This window comes from Bombus impatiens, unplaced genomic scaffold (assembly GCF_000188095.3).
Source record: "Bombus impatiens unplaced genomic scaffold, BIMP_2.2 scf_0452, whole genome shotgun sequence".
NCBI classification, from domain to species: domain Eukaryota; kingdom Metazoa; phylum Arthropoda; class Insecta; order Hymenoptera; family Apidae; genus Bombus; species Bombus impatiens.
The window spans coordinates 47,443-66,036 of NT_176871.1; the positions used below are offsets into that span (position 1 = coordinate 47,443).

At 39.1% G+C, this 18,594-nt stretch overlaps 1 protein-coding gene across 1 annotated transcript in view; it reads left to right on the forward strand.

Annotated features, from left to right (window-relative positions):
• Positions 1–18,594, forward strand: part of LOC100742756 (homeotic protein empty spiracles-like) — a 55,096-nt gene that overhangs the window by 2,427 nt on the left and 34,075 nt on the right. Inside the window, 1 exon segment of the mRNA XM_012387146.3 lies at positions 1–97. This exon segment is cut by the window's left edge and continues 19 nt beyond it. Within this exon segment, the coding sequence (XP_012242569.1) occupies positions 1–97 (97 nt within the window).

The window sequence follows — 18,594 nt, forward strand, 5'->3', positions numbered from 1 at the left end:
CCGCCGCATCCTCATCAACCGCCTAGAGACAGCTATCCGCTGTATCCTTGGCTCCTGTCCAGGCATGGAAGGATCTTCCCTCATAGATTTCCCGGAGGTACGTCCCGCAGCTGTCTTTCTTCTTCTTAGTTCCCAGCTTTGTGTTTTTCGTTTTTGGGATAGTTGAGTGTATTTCGTTGTGTTCATTAGGTGTGATAGGTTAGTACAAAAGGACTGTTTCAACTTGGAAGACATGTAAGCGTGCTATGTTGCTTCTTCCTTAGTCTTGACAGTTTTTAGTATAGTTGAATATGTTTCATTATTTACCAGGTTAGAATCGAGGACCGTATTAATTTCTTTTAATTTAAAGAAAAGACTATGCCGATTTGTTCGTCTCTCGTGCGTCTAGTTTTTCCGCGGTTGAACTGTAACTGTAAAAGCTGCAAGAAATATTATCGTGATTGCATATTATTCAGTGTACTTGTATGTTTGGACAATTAGCTTGTTGCGCAATGGTCAGATTACGCGTGCTTATCTTATTTTTCCGACCAAGATGAAACACGTATCTATTCTTTCTGGCCTTAATAATTTGTACCCGGAAATAGTTGGAGGAAACTGGCATCGTTAGATCATAGGTGATCGTAACAATTGCAGTTTGATTCGAATAACGTTACTTAATCCTTGCGGATTTAGTTTCGTATTTATATCGCGTATCTTGCACCTTATCGTCTAAACTAAACGATGTAAGTTGAAATAAAGTATTCTAAAATTAAGTAATTTAGTTGAAACTATTGTGGATCATCTACGTAACCCAATGATACCAATTGAGCGTTAGTGGAGAGTCTCTCTCTCTTTCTGTGGGTTCAATTTTATTTCTCTGGCTGTTAGTTTCATCGTAATTAATTAGATAGAAATAGAGGAAAGTGGAGAAAAATAGAACACTCGATATCGAAATTTGCCTACAGGATAGAAATTAAAACACAGTGACTGGAATGATAGCTTTCAGTTTCTGGTTCGCGTGACTCGAAAGACGCGATTCATGTTTTTATAGTTGCAAGAATGCTTACGTATACGTGTACCTATATCGCTTTTTATCATTGATAGCGGTACAAGTAGAGAAATAAATAAATGTTGTTTTTATTGCATAAATAAACTTGATAGTAAAGTTATCGAGTTTTATATGACTTCCTGGCAAATATCAAGCTTCGTAGTAAAGTTATCTTAAACTTATCGAAGCTTGTCAGATAAAACGACATATTTCTGCTTCTGTGTTCCATTAGTTTCACGCCAAAGGATAGGTGTGATAAGGTGATGAATAAAAATGGTTAAATAATTACAAAATTATGTAGTCTTGCAACGGTGTATGACTTGTTTGGTATTATAATACTATTTATATTCATAATATGACAAATTAATAGATCGATTGTAAGACGTTTGTATATCTTTAGAATGGTTGCCTCTGCATCAAAGTCCAATTTTATAATCGACATCGTTTCTTAATTACAAGATCGCAGATTACGGAACATAGCTTACGTTTACGTATACCTAATAGTTCGATGTTTTGCGTCAGATACCGCATTAAAGCGAATAAGAAAGTAGTCAATCCACGCGTTACTTATACAGACGTACTTAGGCAAAGAAATATTTAATACATAAATTTTAATTGAAATATCAACGAGCCACCGATTCACTGATCAAGACATTACCGTTAATTCGTAGAACGTGTACGTGATTCAACGAGACACGTAGTCGCGTTTCCGAAAAATATAATTATCTCTTTCCGATCGAACGCATAGGAAGTTCTTGCTCGTCAAAACGTTTTCCTCTGTTTATTCAACGGTTCGTTAATTCTCGATTCTTTCGACTGCGCGATACAACAGTAGTTCGTTCAAATAACATCTAACGAACAGAAAACAATCTCATATACATTACGTTAATTCCTTTAACTCCGCAATAATATAGCCGTCGTTTTTAATAACATATTTATCCGACAAAGCGTTATCGATTAATCGAGCAATACTAAAAGCTGTTATTCGGTTTTCTCGTTAATCGCTAGACGAAAGGGCAACACTTGGTTACGAATTCCATCGAACGGTTTCGAAATCATATGCTCGTTGTAAAATTATTTCGCGCGAACGACATGGTATTTTTGCTGGTTTCGAGGAAAAGGAAAAAGGGAGGAAGGAGGCAGGAGGCTCGTTTACATGGTTAGATCGTTGTCAGTTGGTTCTCTATACGTGTTTCTTTCGCACGCGATCGTCCGGCAATTCTGCCGATCGGAAAGCCATCCGTAACTTCGCTTTCTATGCGCGATTTTCACGGTTCTTCGAGGGAAGTCCCGGACAAAAGGCAATGTCCCTGCAGGACCGCTGGAATGAACCTTAAATTATATTTACAATAGAGAGAAATTTCCACTGCATGAATTTCAATTTCGGGTGTCTTTATGTCTCTAGATGGAAGTTAAAATATATTTGGACAATAATGATCTTTCCAAAGAAAGTTTTACTTTACCCTACGAGAGTGAACATCCAATTAACACCTATTTTTACCTGTGTAATTATTATTTTTCCTACCGTGCGCAAGGTGCGTCAACTACGGCCCGCTCTCTATGGCGCCACGTTTTCAAACTTAACTTTAAAGCTCAATTATGCCTCGTAACGATGCTGCACCTAGGCCCTCTCCAAAGGTACAAGCGCGAGCCTGCTAACGAGCAACGCCCCAATTTTCCCAAACACCGTGTTCTTAATTTCTATATAAATATGTATGTATATGTATCTGAAGTAATAAACAAGAATAAAGAATCAATTATAAGAGTGGAACGTGCGAATAGCCGAGATCCGCGAGTTAACTCGTCATATTCCAAGTTAATAAACCCCATGGCGCGATATTCTCGCTTTTTTCTCCCCTCTCCCTCCCTTTCCCTTATGTCGACCGGTTCGCCCGCGAGAGATTATCGATTTGGTCGCGATGTAAACAGCGTATATCGGAGTCGATCGCGCTTAAACGACGAACACGATAATTACGTGTATATTCCGTAGGGCTGGTAAATAAGAAGGAACGCACGCGTTTCTTTACCCCGTGAAAGAAGAGGTTACGCAAAGATTTCGTAACGGAGATTTTGTAACGTTGTTGTGTCCGCGACGCGATCATTCTTATCTCGAGCCATAAACGACGAGGCAAAACAAGCGGGTTCGCGTAATTGATTCATTCGAGAGTGATAACCGGACCCCTGGACCAATTATGAATTATTCCACGATACTGGCCATATCGTAACGACGAGATAGCGTTCCATCCAGTCATCCATGATAGCGGATAGTGAATGGAGGAGAAGAGAAGCGATAGCGTTATTTGTTTAGTGGTTGCAGTCGGTAGTGTTGCGTGGTGATTGAACTTTTAAAAATAGATCTGCCCGAGGCGATTAATTGTAGAGTTAGAGCAACAGTTTGGATATTTATTCTAGATTAGGATCATATAGGAAAGATCTTATGGCGAATTAGCGAAGAGCGGAGAATCGAGCAAGTGGTGGAAATAATTTTCGCTGAAAGACGTTGAAGCTTTCTATTGCGATAGGAAGATAGGCAGATTTAATGTACGTGTGAAAAATGGAAATAAATATAGGAAGAATATAGGAAATAAAAGAATCCGTTTTTTGAAGAATTTTTAGCGAAGGAATCGCGTTGAATATTCATAATAGTAATCAATTTGAAGATGATCTAAATCAATTTTATCCACGCAAAAAATTACCATACGAAGTTTCGTGCGAAATGTTCGAAGACGGAATAAATTTGCCGGCGATAGAAGGAATCGATGAATAAGAATACATTTATTGTATACCGTTTAACGAATTCCGGGAAAAACATCAGGATATTCGCTGAAGGATAAGATTTTTTTAATTCGCTTGTATATCGTGCTGTGCAACTCAAGCTTGTCATAAAACAAACTTTCATTTAAAAAAAGGGAAGATTCCTCAGGAATATAGCAACGTTGAACAAAATTTTTTCTCGTAAAATTGATGATTCTCGCTATCGTTTTACAACACGCATACGTCCACTCGGACAGATGTTGCGCGACAGTTCGCCCATTTATCTCCAAGCGATTACCGGCTACCTGTAACTGGAATCTAATTAGCCAAGGCAAAGCAAAACAGGTAGCTGTGCATTGTACGACGAACGATACCGTTCGACAACTGCGTCAGTTTCTTCCACCTGTGAAGGTGCGAAGACATTACCGATTTCAAGCTGAAGCACACGGAGTTTCGTGTCTCGCCACTCATCGGTTCGTTCGTATCACGGTTAATTTTATCTATGATCGCTAGTCGATTGTAAATCATTCGATCGTACGAAACTCGTACGAGACGCGACGTATGTTAGAAACGAGAGTTTTATCACGAAGCGTTCACATTTGTAGAGGATGATGCGGTAACAGTCAACACGCGAAAAAATAAGTGGAAACTGTAGAATGAAATTTGTTCGCACGACGCTTCGTTTCTGTGAAGATCCAGTTTGAAAATTCGTCAAATCTGCTTCGGCTTGGCTAAGTACCGACTACGTACGAGTGAACGATCGGCAGAAGGTTATTGTACGCGTGAAGATAAGTCAACAATGTGAAATAAAATTCTTCCGTGCAAGGTTTCGTTTTGAAGAAAGTGAAGTTTAAACGCGTTTAATTACGAACTGGTCGGGTACACGCGCACGTTGCATTTTCAAATTTAATTTCCTCGAAAACGAAGCATCTTGTGAAAAAATGCTATTCTACAGTTTCTACTTATTTTCAAATGTAGCTAAAACCCCGGTCGATTATTTACTCCTGTTCAGTTTGCAATTAGACAAGTTTAAGTATGCTTCTATACTTTGAAAGTCGATTTTTATTTTATTATTATAATTTACTGTAACAAATTTTTCTCTCGTTTTTCCACGCGAAATCGCTCCTTATCCAGTTCTATCACGATTACCGTCCCACCCTCTATATGTAAATTTATTTTCCTTTAGTAAGATACACGTATTTCTGGCTGGTTCTGTCGCGTAATTGTGAAAAACGGAAGATCGAGGGAATAATTTCCAGGAAAAGGATTAGTTCGCAAGTTTCTGTTAAGAAAAGAGTTAATTATTATATGGAGGAAAAGAAACGATCGATCGTGTGCTTGGCACGACTAATAATAATTTACTCATTGTGAGCGCGCGTATGCGTTCGCTTCGATTCTTCGAATGACCACGATGACGAATCGAAAGGGACGAGGGGATGATCGTTTGAAAACGAATGCGTCAAGTGGAAAACCTCGATGGACGTTTTATGGACACGCGTGGACGTTTATACGCGAGGCGATTTACAAGACGTGAAACGCGCCACTGATGGGGGAGGATTATTATGGAGCGTGTTAGCAGTGATGAATGTAGAAGTAGCGCTTTGTTGTGTTACGGTCTTCAAATCATCGTGATTTTTTTTTTGAGATTTTTTTTAAATTTAACATTTGAAGGGTCTGTTTGTGAGAAATTAATTTCCACGTGATATATAATATTTGCCATAGGCTAGGATCTTTAAGGTAGGCTTTTGTTGTGTGATTAAGGCTTAATGGAAAGGTTAATTACTTGGATTTCTATCTACATATAGGTGAGCGACGGAATGACACGTTGAGTAAGATTGATTCTTAATGCTAATTTTCTGTAACTTCTTTTGGGAAAAAAGTTGACCTTATTAGGAGTTGTGATTTAAATACGAGGAACATAGATTGGATCCAATATGAGGATTGGTATTAATTTATGAGATTGAAGATTCTTCGTCGTAAATTACTCGTGACATTTTAATATTTCTTATCTGCTACAATGATCGCGCTTCCAGCATATAATCTCGACAGGCTCGATAATTAAAAGAAATTTAATGCTACCAAGTAATACCCGATCGTTCGAAATGCTCGATCTTACGTTAAAAGAGACAACTCGCCAGTATCTTTTGCGCCCTTTAATCATTCTAACACATCTTACAGTCCTAATAATCTCACCAAAACCGTCCAATTGTCTCAGATACTCGATCTGGCATCCAGTGTTCAGTTATCAAACTAAAAATGTCAATACGCCACAATTTCTCTGTTCTTCAAAAAATTCTATACATTTGCCCGCAAATCGTGCAAACAGTTTACGTGATCCTCGCAGTATTCCATACGTAATGGTTGTGTAGAGGACAGATATGAGAATGTTTGACCGTGAGATTTATTGGAAGTTATCGTTTGTTGTCGTAACCGTCGAATATATTTAAAATAATAAATTAATGTACAGCCTATATTCGCCGAGTCGCTAATAGATAACGTAGATAACCCGTGATAACACTTAGATCGCTCGTTGATACAGAAAGATGCTCGGGGAGGGGGGGGGGGGAAGGCGGGTGATAGTCGAAAGATTCAGATTCGTCTTTGTTCGACGATTATGCGTAGCGGCGACATTTGTTCTTACATTACTTGTATCCTAACGATCTCGATACTCCGAGGCAAAATAACAACATGATCTGAATTGTCCTCTGACTCATGTGCCGCTACAGTTGCAAAAGGTATTGCCACATACTCTTTGTTTTCCAGTGGAAGGTCTTTACATCTCATTTTCGTAGTATCGAAGCTCCGTATTCATCCGAAAATTCTGCCAAATGATACGAAATTTAATTAGCTGGGCCTAATTAGTTAGTAGATTCTACAATAAATATATCGCTGGTGCTATGTGCTTTGCGTAACCACTGTATATAATCCGATCGAAGTTGCTGCTCACGAAAATATATCCATTCCCATCCACGTTTATAAATAACGCGCCAGTTAATTAAGTATATACCACCCAAAGGCAGAGCCCTACATCAGAAAAATCCGAAACGTCTCCTCAGAAGTAGTAATTATGCATTCCTTAATGAACAGGCGGACGTCGCGCGAAACGAGAACCGCGACAGGTGCTCGAAGCTTTCCGAATTCCCCTGTATCCTCCTACTTTTTATATTTATTTTCTTTATTTTCCCTGCCGCTCCAACTGAAATCCATGATTTCTGTATTACGCAACCGATAATTTAGCAGCTCGAATCTCGGCCGTGTTATTACGCGAAAACCATCCTACCTCTCCTTAGCGGTTCATTATCGTTCAGTGTCGTCCAATCATGTGAGCAGACATTTTTTCTCTAATTATATTCCCGCGGTTGTCGTGGCTCTTGCGTCGAGGTTGTTCGTTCCGCTCGAAGATTAATCGCTCAATCGAAAAATCCACTTTTTGCAACGAAACTTCATTGGAAAATCAGTCCTCCTCCTCCTCCTCCTCCTCCCTTTTTCCTCTTTACTTTTTTCCCTCTCCTCTTTTTTTTTCTTTTTCTTCCTCCACCGCTACGTGTATGGAGACAACGCCGCCGCTTCGTTTCGAGCTGCACGGGTGTAGTTCGTTGGTTATACCTAATCGGGCGGCAATCAGGCGACATCAGACCAGGCCTGCAAGGTAGCATACGAGGTCAGGCCCGTCGGCTGGGAAAAAGCTAGGAAAAGGCGAAACGTCCCCGTCGATAGAAATGGACTATCGACGATTACCATAAATTTACCGCGATCTACCGGGATCGTATACGGTTATTTTGTCCCCCGATAGAGAGAGGAAACTAGTTCCGCGCGCGGAAAAAATCGTGACCGTGTAAGCCTTATGGTGCGTTGTGCGAGCGCCCCTAGGGACTTTTTCTAGTTGCTCGGGTGAACCGATGGTGGCGTTCCTGAGTACTTGGAATTAAGTTTCCCTGCAAGGATCGGATACTGCTTCGGTATGGACACTGAATATTAACGTTCTCTCGTAATTGGGGTAGCTTTTCACCCTTAATTGGCGAAATGGAAATACGTTGACTTTTCTGACGCGATTCTCACATATTTTAGTATTCCGATTGAAACCTGATCTTGTAAATTATAATTATCAGCTTTCTATCGTGATCCATAGTTGTTAGATTTGTTATTAGATTTTTCGATAAAATAGTCAAATTCGTCGATCCTTAACGCGAAAGTTATCCTCGAAACTAGGACGTTAAGTGGTGGAAGATTTTTCTCCGCATTAACGTGACTATCATCATTCATTGTTTCCCAAGGTTCGCAAACGAGACCCTGTTAGGGCTGCAATTTGAAGAGGTGGCTGGGAGTAAAACGCTTAGGATTCAGACACTCATCGAATGGCCTGCCTAAGGCGACGTCCCAGTCAATGATTCGATGATGAAGTGGCTTCAATGCCGTGTGTTACTCGGTTAGGGTTGTTTGCTACTTTTTGGTCAATTTTGTCTCATCAGCGCGTTACTTCGGGCGGTGTTCTCGGAACAGGACGAGGACTCACGTTACCATTCGATTACTGTTATTTCTCGAGTACTTGAGCCAGCTGGATAGGCTACCATTTTCAACGTAACTTGGACTCGAACGAGGCCCTAGTCGCTTATCTAATAGCTCGTTTTAGAATACCGAGTATCGTACATAGAAAGTTGTGTAGAATTTCTCAGAATTTCTTTGCTTCTACTGCTTCTATGTTTACAAGAATCTTTGATTAATTTTCCTTTATAATTATTCGGTCGGAGTAAATAGGATATTATTTTGCGGAGGAGAATTCAAGCGGAAAAAGTGAAATACGAAATCAGGCATTGCTTACGGTGATATTAATTTGTATGTAAATTATGTATTAAAACGTAGTAATAGATTGTAATTAGACTGAGGAAATTTATGCAACTTGGTGTTTTTCTAAACGCAAGTAGAAGAAGTTGTAAATATTACAGCGAACATTATAATTTAGATTTTTCGTGTATTTCTATATTTTACGAGCATTCTGCGAATTTTTGCATCTAATTTACATCTAACTTTGATATAATAGTCCAATCTCTGAATCGAAGTGATAATAAAGTACTGCGTATAAATTTGTAGCACTTTAATTTTTATTTACACTCGTATATTTCGCTATAATTAATTTCGTCGAAGGAATAGAATTCGTGGTACGATTGAAAGTTGTAAGCTCGCTTGAAGTCACGTTCAAGACGAAACTCTGTCCATTTCCACCGATAACTATGAACGACAGCGAGAAATTTCGTTTTGAAACGGACGGCCAAAGCGACTGAAGTTAGTGCCATTTGCTAGCCGATGTATGGCGGTTGGAATTGTTCACTCGAGTAATTGTCACGATCGTTCGTGTTAAATGAAGTACGGCTCAAGTTGAAGTCACGCCTGCTTGGTTCGTGTAATGAGAAGGAGAAATTGTATTGCGAGGCTATTTACCATTTGTATCGAAAATTTGCTTCAAAGATAGAACGGAGGATAGCAATGGAACAAGGAAGGGAAACGCTATTACGATGACACAGATATAGAGTTAGATTTGATTGGATTCTATTATAACTCTAATTGATACTTTTGGTAATGGAATACGCCATTAACTGGGCGAAACTTTCTTCGAATAACGTCATTCGGACGTAATTAGAGTAGATATTACAAGGATAGGTCTAAGAGATTTGTTCAAGTCGACCAGTGCTAATGGAATTTTTAACACGCGTGGTATATTCATAAAGGAGGTTTACAAGTGTTTCGATACTCTGGCGAGCCTGTAGAACCTATAATTATAGACACATACCGATCAGTATGTTGCAGATTTTTATGCCATTTCATATTTCTATCGACATAACTAAGCTAACGAAACCTACGTGAAGATTTATTTCGCCTCTTATAATAAAATTACAATAACCGCTTTACTTTCATCATTTTCCTATATCCTCGTATATTACCAGCATTTTGTACAATTTTACGCTTTTAAGTTTTTCACAAACGCATCATAAAAATCCGCGGTTTATTGATCACGAAAATATTCGCTCGCTTTCGTTCTCCGATTTTTCCTTCGGTCGGGATATGTACCGTTGAAAATTATCGTTTAGCGGATTATGTTGTCCGTAAGAAGACAGTTAGAGATATCAAAGCGGAGGTGAAAATTAAACGGAAGAAAAATTTCTGACACCATAGTTGAACTAATCGCCGCTTGTGCAGTAGACACTCGCTTATCTGGCAATTAGTCGGTATCGGTAATTACCGCGGAGTATCCTCCGCCCTAGCATGCAGTCTTCCGCACGCGTTTACAGCGGGGAGAAAGAAGGAGGAAGGTCGTGGAACTGTTTCGATAAGGAATTCTCGAGTCGTTTTCTGTAATCTATTCCGGCTCTCGACTTCGCTACTCTTCGTGGCTCATAATGGTGCCAGGAGGACTTCTTTTTCCTCTTCCACTACTCTTTTTCCTTAGATCTGAGTTAGTTAGTTTTATGCAGGCTATACTTTGTAGAAAGAGCCAGAGACTCGATCTTTATAACGCTTGTGTAATTCTTGAAACCGGTGGAAATGTATTTTTAATGATATTAAAGTTCTTCTCGTTTTTTCTTTCCTTTCTTTTTTTCCTTGGTTCTCTCGTGTCGTGTTCCGTAGGTTCTGAACGAATGGCGTTCGAATCATCTCTGTCTTATCGCTGGGAAATATATTCGTTGAGTGTAGCAACTAACGATTAAGACTAAAGTTTTTAGTCTTTTCTTCCTTCGCTCCATTGTGCCTCATAATTTATTTTCCTGAATGTTTTATCGTTGACGAATAGTGGCGAGAACGGCTGCCGGCGATATCTTTTCTAATTAATTTTTATGAATTATCCGAAAAGAATCGCGCTTAAATTATTTCTCATTCGTGAAATTATTCTTTTACGTTTTTAAATCATATTTTACGATCTACCGAAGGAGAACAGCATCCAAATTTTTATTACAAATATAAAACACGCAATCCACGCGACTATCAGCAATCCTAGTCTTAGCTAGTCTTTCATTCCTTTTAACCAAGTTTCGCAAATTCCTAGAAAGGAACGGCGATTAAACTCTTTTCTTCTTCCCTCCTTTTTTTTGTTTAGATTTATGAACGTTTTCTCCCGCCAATAAAACATACGAACCAGGTGTAACCGTTGTTAACGATATCAAAAGTCGACGTTAATATTAACGACGCTGCTACTTTTTCTTATATTCATCGTATTATCTTTTCTTTTAGAAATTCTCGGTGGAAAAAATACGGCGATCGGAGCGTAATTTGTTGGGTTTTATGGATCGTTTTTTGTCATTAGAACGTATCTGTCTTAAATGACTTCCAATGGCGTGTTCGTTGGATTATTTTTTTACTGCTCGTAGCTGTCGATTCGTAAATACTATAATTCACCGCTAATGTAATCGTAGTTTTATTGCTCGCTACTTCCTTCATCTCGTTGGGTTCAGATTCTGCACATTAAGCACAGGGCATCAGGAATGTGAAGAGGGCATAAAAACTGAAACATTGTCGAATCTGTGCTACGACTATTGGCCTAAGTATTTATTATAACCCGTTGCTCTGCTGCTATACTATAATCAAGCTCCGTTATGGAGGAAAAATAAGAGCACCGATAACAGAATGTTCAGATAACAGAAATTCCATGGTATCTCGTATAGATGGATTTCTTCGAATCTAATAGCATATTACAGTATTGCATTTTATCGTAACTAGACTTTATCGTAGAAGAGGAATTTCTTAGTTAAACTTTATCATAGAATTCTGTCTACAAAATTTGATAATGAAATATTAAAATCGTTATGCAAACGTTATGTAAAGTTATTCTGCGAATGAGACATGCAGAATATAGACGGTCGAGATATTTTGAGTCTTTAAATTCTGTAGAATAAAGCGTCAATTATTCGAAGCAATTGGGACATCGAGGTGGTTCGGAAAATCGAACTGTTCGGATAACGTAAGAAACGTCTACTTACGCAGTAAGTTCCACGGCATAGGAACTATCCCTAAAATTGCTTATTGAATACACAAGAGTATTATTACTGTAATTTGAAACGTAGCTGTATATTACGCGGAATATTCGTTCGTTTTTGAAAAAGTACTTCGAGCTAACGATACATAGTAATTATAAATAATTCTTACATAGTCGACGTTAGGAAAGTTTATTTTTTAAAGCAGAAATTTAAGTTCCTCTCCGATTCCTAGAATTAGTGGCGATAGCGACCACGCGACACGCTGTTTCTGCATAATTAACGCAATATTGTGTTACAATTATTATTAAGATCATTAAATTGACCTCAATAGCTTTCATATGATGTAAAAGCGAATTGCGGTTATATCAGTGTCAAAGCACTCGTGACCTCGTTATTACATAGATGGCGAAAACCGTGGAAAATTTTTGAATAATGAAACCTTCTTTTCCATTTCCCTCATCTAAATCCACCACTTACAAGAAAAACACTTCAAGTTAATAGCCATACTGTTGGATAGGCAATGAAAATTCAATTAGCAGTGAATGTGTTGAAGCTACATCTTGACCCAGTTGCATGGAACACCGTAAGATCTCTTACGTGCCTCTTCTTCCTCTCACCATATATAATTAATACCCATTATACGTAGAAAAAAAAGGCTTCTTCGTTCTTAAGAGAATATCCATGTAACGAGGCACTCGATTTGGCGAAGAACAGAAGAATCACGTTAAAAACGTCTAAACACAGAAGTTAAATCTCGTTACGTATCTATTCTTCGTCTGGTCGCAATGAGCTGACACGGCGCGATTTTTTAATGACGTCTGCCAACGGCGAACGAACAGTTGCAATACTAATTACCTCTAATACGCGGTTGCGCAAATGGAATGGACGTGATAGCGGAATGAATTCCCGCCTGTTGGTCTGCCGTCGACACCGCTTACGGAGAATTGATATTACGAAAGGGAATTGCCTTTGCAGTTAAGTCACGAGCAATTACCATTAAGCCCGTTCTGAGTAATTACCCTTTTGTTAAGTGAAACATGTGACCCGCGGAACGGCACGATTCCACTGTGGTTTCGTTAAAACGTTAAAATCGTCGACCGGTTCCGGGCTTACAAATGCAAATTTTACGACGCCAGGCGTCGAAGAAGAGTACGCTTCTTGGAAAATTGGTCCCGAACGAGCCACGGTGACGGATCAGCAATAATCAGCAATACCTATTCGAATGTAAATAAGCCTCTAATAGAGTAGAATTATTAGAATCGTCGTGAATTATGCGTGTTTGGCTATTTCGAGGATCGATTATGTAATTTTGTCTTTCTTTCTACGAACAGACGAATTTCGGTTATTTCGGCTATATCGTACCCTCCGACTGGAATATTAGGATCGTTGGAGGATTCTTTTAATTGCTTCTGCAATGTTCTAATAGCTCTACTTTGCACGAAATATTAATTGTAGATGATAAACGAATATATGTAAATAGCTTTCTTTGATTGAAATTTAGCGAACTGCAAAATTGAAGCTGTTACGATTTCGTTCTAGACTTTAGCCGCTTCTACATCGCTTTGTAGATGTTAATTACAGTTTACACAATTAGAAGGATCATGATTTTCTTATTGTTTGGTAAATTAATCGAATTGTTGGATTTAGCATAGCGTCCAATTTTGTCCACTTCTCTGGCCGTTTTGATCTTGGCAGTGTAAAACGACGACATTGAAATCACTCACCCATGTATCTCCATCCCCCAACGGAGGCAGTGAATTAAAATTTAAAAGAGGTCCCAGTGAAACTCGCGTTAGAAAGCAATCGAGTGACGCGAATGTTCAAACTCGTAATAGAAATCATGCGAACGTTTCCATTTGTCGTTATCGAGGCCTGGTATAGTGGTTCGCGATACAATACCGTGTTAATCAGCGTTATTAAAGGGACGTTTACCCTCGTGACGTTCGCACCATGGGGTGTCCATCGGCAACAATGGCGTTCGGTAGCGTTCCCGTCATCCATTTTTTCGAATCTTGATTTCACGCGTGTTCCACGTGTTTCCATGTGTTTGCCCCCGCCATTTTTATCTCCTTTTTGCTTTTTTTTTTTCTTCAACCGAGCCATCGTTTCGAACCGATCGAAAAACGCCTCTGTCGTTGATCTTTCAGGTTCCATCGACAATGACGCGATATTTCTCTCCCCTCTTCTACTTCGTTCGTTCCTTTGTGAATCGGATTGACGTCTTCATTGAGCGAATCGTCACGGTCGATCGGTGATCGCGATCGAGTCAGAGATCCACCGTGCAAATTGAACAATCGAATGATCTGATTTTTTTGCAGGATGGACTGTGCGAGCGCTTCTTCCTTCTCGTTGATCGACATTGTCTGACTAGTCGAATGTCACTACTGGTTGCGTTTTATAGAGCGACGAAGTAGAGTAGCGTTTTTTCGATTCGAGAAAGTACGTATTCTTCTGTTCGGTTCTTGAGTGGTGAAAGATAGAAATAAGCTTCGTCGAACTGAAATTTTCGTGAATCGAGAAGGTTTTGTGCGAAGGTGGTTTTCTGAAAAAAGTACGATAAACGACGGATAAGATTTAAATTTATTTAGAATATTGTATTATGAATTTTCGAGTTTTTTTCTGTTTTTTGAAACGTTAGTGGATCGATGTCGTATCTTATAACACGCGTCTATTAACTAGCAAGTCTCGCACGAAAAAATATTCTACAATTCCGATTCGTTTCTTCATCAGCGTGTACTTGCAATTATTCCAGGCAAGAGAAATAACGAAAATACGTATAGGATACATAATCAGTACACAATTTTTCACTTCTGTCAACGTACAGTTGCCGCGTTAAAAAGAGTTAGCGAAGATGTAAATAGGACGTTTAATTAAATAAAGAGCAGTAGACAGCGTTTCGGTTCTATCAACGCGTACTCGCAATTTTCCCAAGTAAAAGAAATAGCTACAATACACACACACACACACACAGGATATAATAATTAATGGATAATACATATCTCACTTCTGTCAACGTACAGTTGCAACATTTAAAAAAATCAACGAAAATGTAAATAGGACGTACGAGTGTGTATCCATAATTAGTTATGTTTCACTTGCGCGTACGTGCATATGCAATTTTTGCAAGAATTAACGAAAGAAGCAATCGTGACGCGAACAAAGTGGTTATCCACATGTAAAGTATGCCGCTAATTGCTGGTACGGCAATTAGATACGTTCGTTACGAGGAGTGTCGTTCGTGTATGCAAATGGTGCGACATCTTCAATTCCGTGCACGTTGAAAAATCGTTGCCGATATCCGGTATCGGTGGATGACTGCTCGTGTCGAGCAGCCAACGAATCGTGTAATTAAATAGTAATCGCTCATTACCGTGGCTCCGTCGTTTGTTATATTGGCGTATATGCACGCGAGTTATACTTACCTATAATGCAACATATTTCTAACCGGTTTCGATGGAATCGAAATTAATATGTGGATAATGAAAGACTAGAAGCGCCATTACTTAAAACCTATAGGAAATTTTTTGAATATTTTACTTAACGAGAATATCATTCTCATTTGCTTGGCTATAACGACGATATTTTATTTTAACAGGAATGCAGAATCGCGGATGATTAATCGCTATAGGAAACTATATAGGCGTGTGTTTTAGAACTCGTAACTCGTTAACCTGTCTCGTTCGGATTGCCAATATTTTACACGTAATAATTTAATCACTCGCAGCTCCGTTCCCTCAACGTATCGTTACATTTCTATGAAAAATATAACTACCGTTGTTTCGAAGCTTATCGAAATAAATGATTCGTTATTGAATTATAATGATAATCGAATTATCGTGCAATGAAATTTCGTAAAGAATTTCCACGGTATTTAACTTGCATGTTAAAAAAAAAAAAAAAAACCTTTGATTTACTACGTTTTGTAATATCGTCGATATTTCAACGATGCTCGACTATCATGCTCATAATGGTTTCATAATTCTAAAAGTTGAAAGCTCGTTTAAAAATATACATAGAAATTACAAGATTTAAACAGTCAATTATTCGTTATTAATGAACTTCGATATTCAATGAGATAATCCTTAACACTTGTTACATGCCCAACATGGTTATTCGTCACGTATTTTTATTTTTCACTAAATAACAAATACTTATACATTTGCAAGAAATATCTCGTATTCTTATAGGTTTTCGTATTGCTTTCAATCACGATCAATGTAATCACGAAGGTCGTATCCAATTACAGTATTCGTAAAATCTCGAAATATTTTATGCAACATGCGATATGGGCATTAAAGTTGTCTATGTGAGTAATCAAATATCTTCAAGAACCGGCGTGTACGTATTTGGTTATATATCGGTGGCTGCGATTGTTCGTACGTGAATTTACATAATTACGGAGGCGGTTGGTTATATATACGACAGCTGATTTGCATACTTAATTCCGTAATTGGCGCTTCTTAATTGTTTAACCAACTGCGTAATTCAGCGAATAATATTTCGTCGAAGAATGAGCCTTCCGTGACGTTAATGGTCCATGGTGACGCGATTATCCTCGAAAAGATATCCTGTGCTCATCTCGGATCGATCGTACAGCCTCCTTCTTCTTCGCGATACACACCGTTTGACGACGGCTTTTTTGGAAATTGTTAAATACGCGATCGTAGAGATTATGTGACGCTTCTTAGAAATACCTCTGTACTGTTATGTCCATATAATTTTTTATTCTTGGAATATTTGATACGAAGATTAAATCTACGTGTTTATGGATTACGGATGGAAGCTGTCAAACGTTTTACAAGTTTAGAAGATTCCATCTTTCGTAACATCTTATTATATTCCTTTTTGTGTTATTGGCTGTAGTTATTTTCATTCATCCTTCTCGTTTCTTTGCTATTTATCTCCATGTGAGACACGCTTCACGATTTAACGTCTCTATCCACAAGGTAATTTCTTCTTCGATATGACGTTTTACCGTTTTATCGCAGCAACATCGATCCTCTTGTCACCGATAGCAAACGTAAAACTTCGTTCCAATTTATATCTCACTATTTCTGCTGTCTAAATATCGAAATCCTTGCGTCATCGTCTCAAGAAGATTGTATACCTAAGAATCTACTTTTCCTTCCGTCTTCAAATCGTTCCTCTCCAACGTAAAAATCTCCTCGTCAACGTCATCTCTTTCATCACGCGTTTCCAGACTCCACTATCGTCTTCGAATCCTAAAACTCGTCCTTCAACGTTTCCCGTGCTGTACCAAAAAACGAACTTCATCCCTGCTTTCACTTTTCCTATATTCTTCTCCATTGAAACATCTCTGGAACGTGTTTTTCATTCCGCAACAACACCTACCCATTATTTAACGTTAACGTTTCTCCTTCGCAGCATCTCCTCTCCGCAAAACGTCTTGCTCGTTCAACATCGTCTTCGAGGGCTTCAAAATCTTTTGCCATTCCCGGTTGCTCCATTCGTTCACCGTTTCCCTCGACCTACACTTTTCTCCTGTTGCGTCGTTAGCGAATCTCTAGGCGCTTCCTAGACGTCGCCCACGGGCGTCCCGAGCCTCTCCCGGTTCTCTGCAAACAGGAGAAGAGGACGAAGGAAAGGACGAGGAGCGAAGGTTCTGGAGGACGAGGGCGAAGGGAAACGACGAAGAGAAGCTAGACGGCCTGTAATTACGGGAAGCTTGGCTGTGCGCAGCTGAGCCGCCCAGAGCGACTCGAAATTACTCAAAAATAAGACCAAATCGCGAACGTATCAAATTATAACCCCGATTCCCTACCCCCTCCTTTTATGTTTTTCCTTTTTTTCTCTCTCTCTCTCTCTCTCTTTCGTTTCTTCTTTTGTCGTTTTTTCCCTTTGGTTTCGCTAGAGCTGGCGACCAACGGCGTTTCGAACGTTTCGCCGAGCTACGTGAATCGTCCAAGCAAACGTCGACCCCGGCGCTAATGCGTTTTTAATTGTTGCTAACGCGACCGTAAACAGACCCGATGCAAATTCCGCCGCGATACACTCGATAAGGCGGGGTTCTAGTTCGTTTCGTGACGGATTTGTTAATATGGCTGCAGGTGTAGCGCGCGTATCCGAGGGTTGAGGAGGGTACGAGGTATCCTGGAATAGAGGAATCTGGGTCGGGTAATTGGAGAAATTTTATAAATTTCGGAAAGAGGGCGATAGAGAATTTTTATTATTCTTTCGCTAGAAGTCTTGACTTTTATATCTACGACGTGCTTTCCATTTGGATTTCCGTTTATTTGTTTCGAGGGTGAATTATCGGGGGATGGAAGGTTTTAGCGTATAGTTGTTTTAGAATAGTTTCTAGTACAGTGGCTAAATTTTGTGAATTTTATGGCGCGAAAGGGAATGGATCTTTGCTTGGAACTTTAAAAGTATCGTTTTAAAGTTATCGTGAATGTTGTAGCGAATACTCAGGATTCTGAATATTCTACTGTCAATATATCGCCTCTTGGCACTGATAGTGGCACAACGGAGTAAACTTCGAATTCGCTTTTATCGAATAGAAGGCCTGCATTATGTTTCTACTTTTATCACGTAAAACGGTATATTTATAATTCCGCCAGTTTTGCGTCAGAGGGGAAAATTATTATTCATGTATGCCGCTATCAACGTGACCTTAGTTTTACAACATCGGCTCCTCTTTATTTGTTTTATGACGCTACAAGTGCAAAGTCGTACTGTTTTCACGAATAACGCGGAATACCCTGTGTCGATGTCGTTAAAACGTCTGGCGAAAACTTACTTGTAAATTTTAAAGAATCTCTCTTTTAAAATTTCCATTTTTTCGGTCGTGCCACTATCAGTGCCAAACAACGATATATACGTCGATCC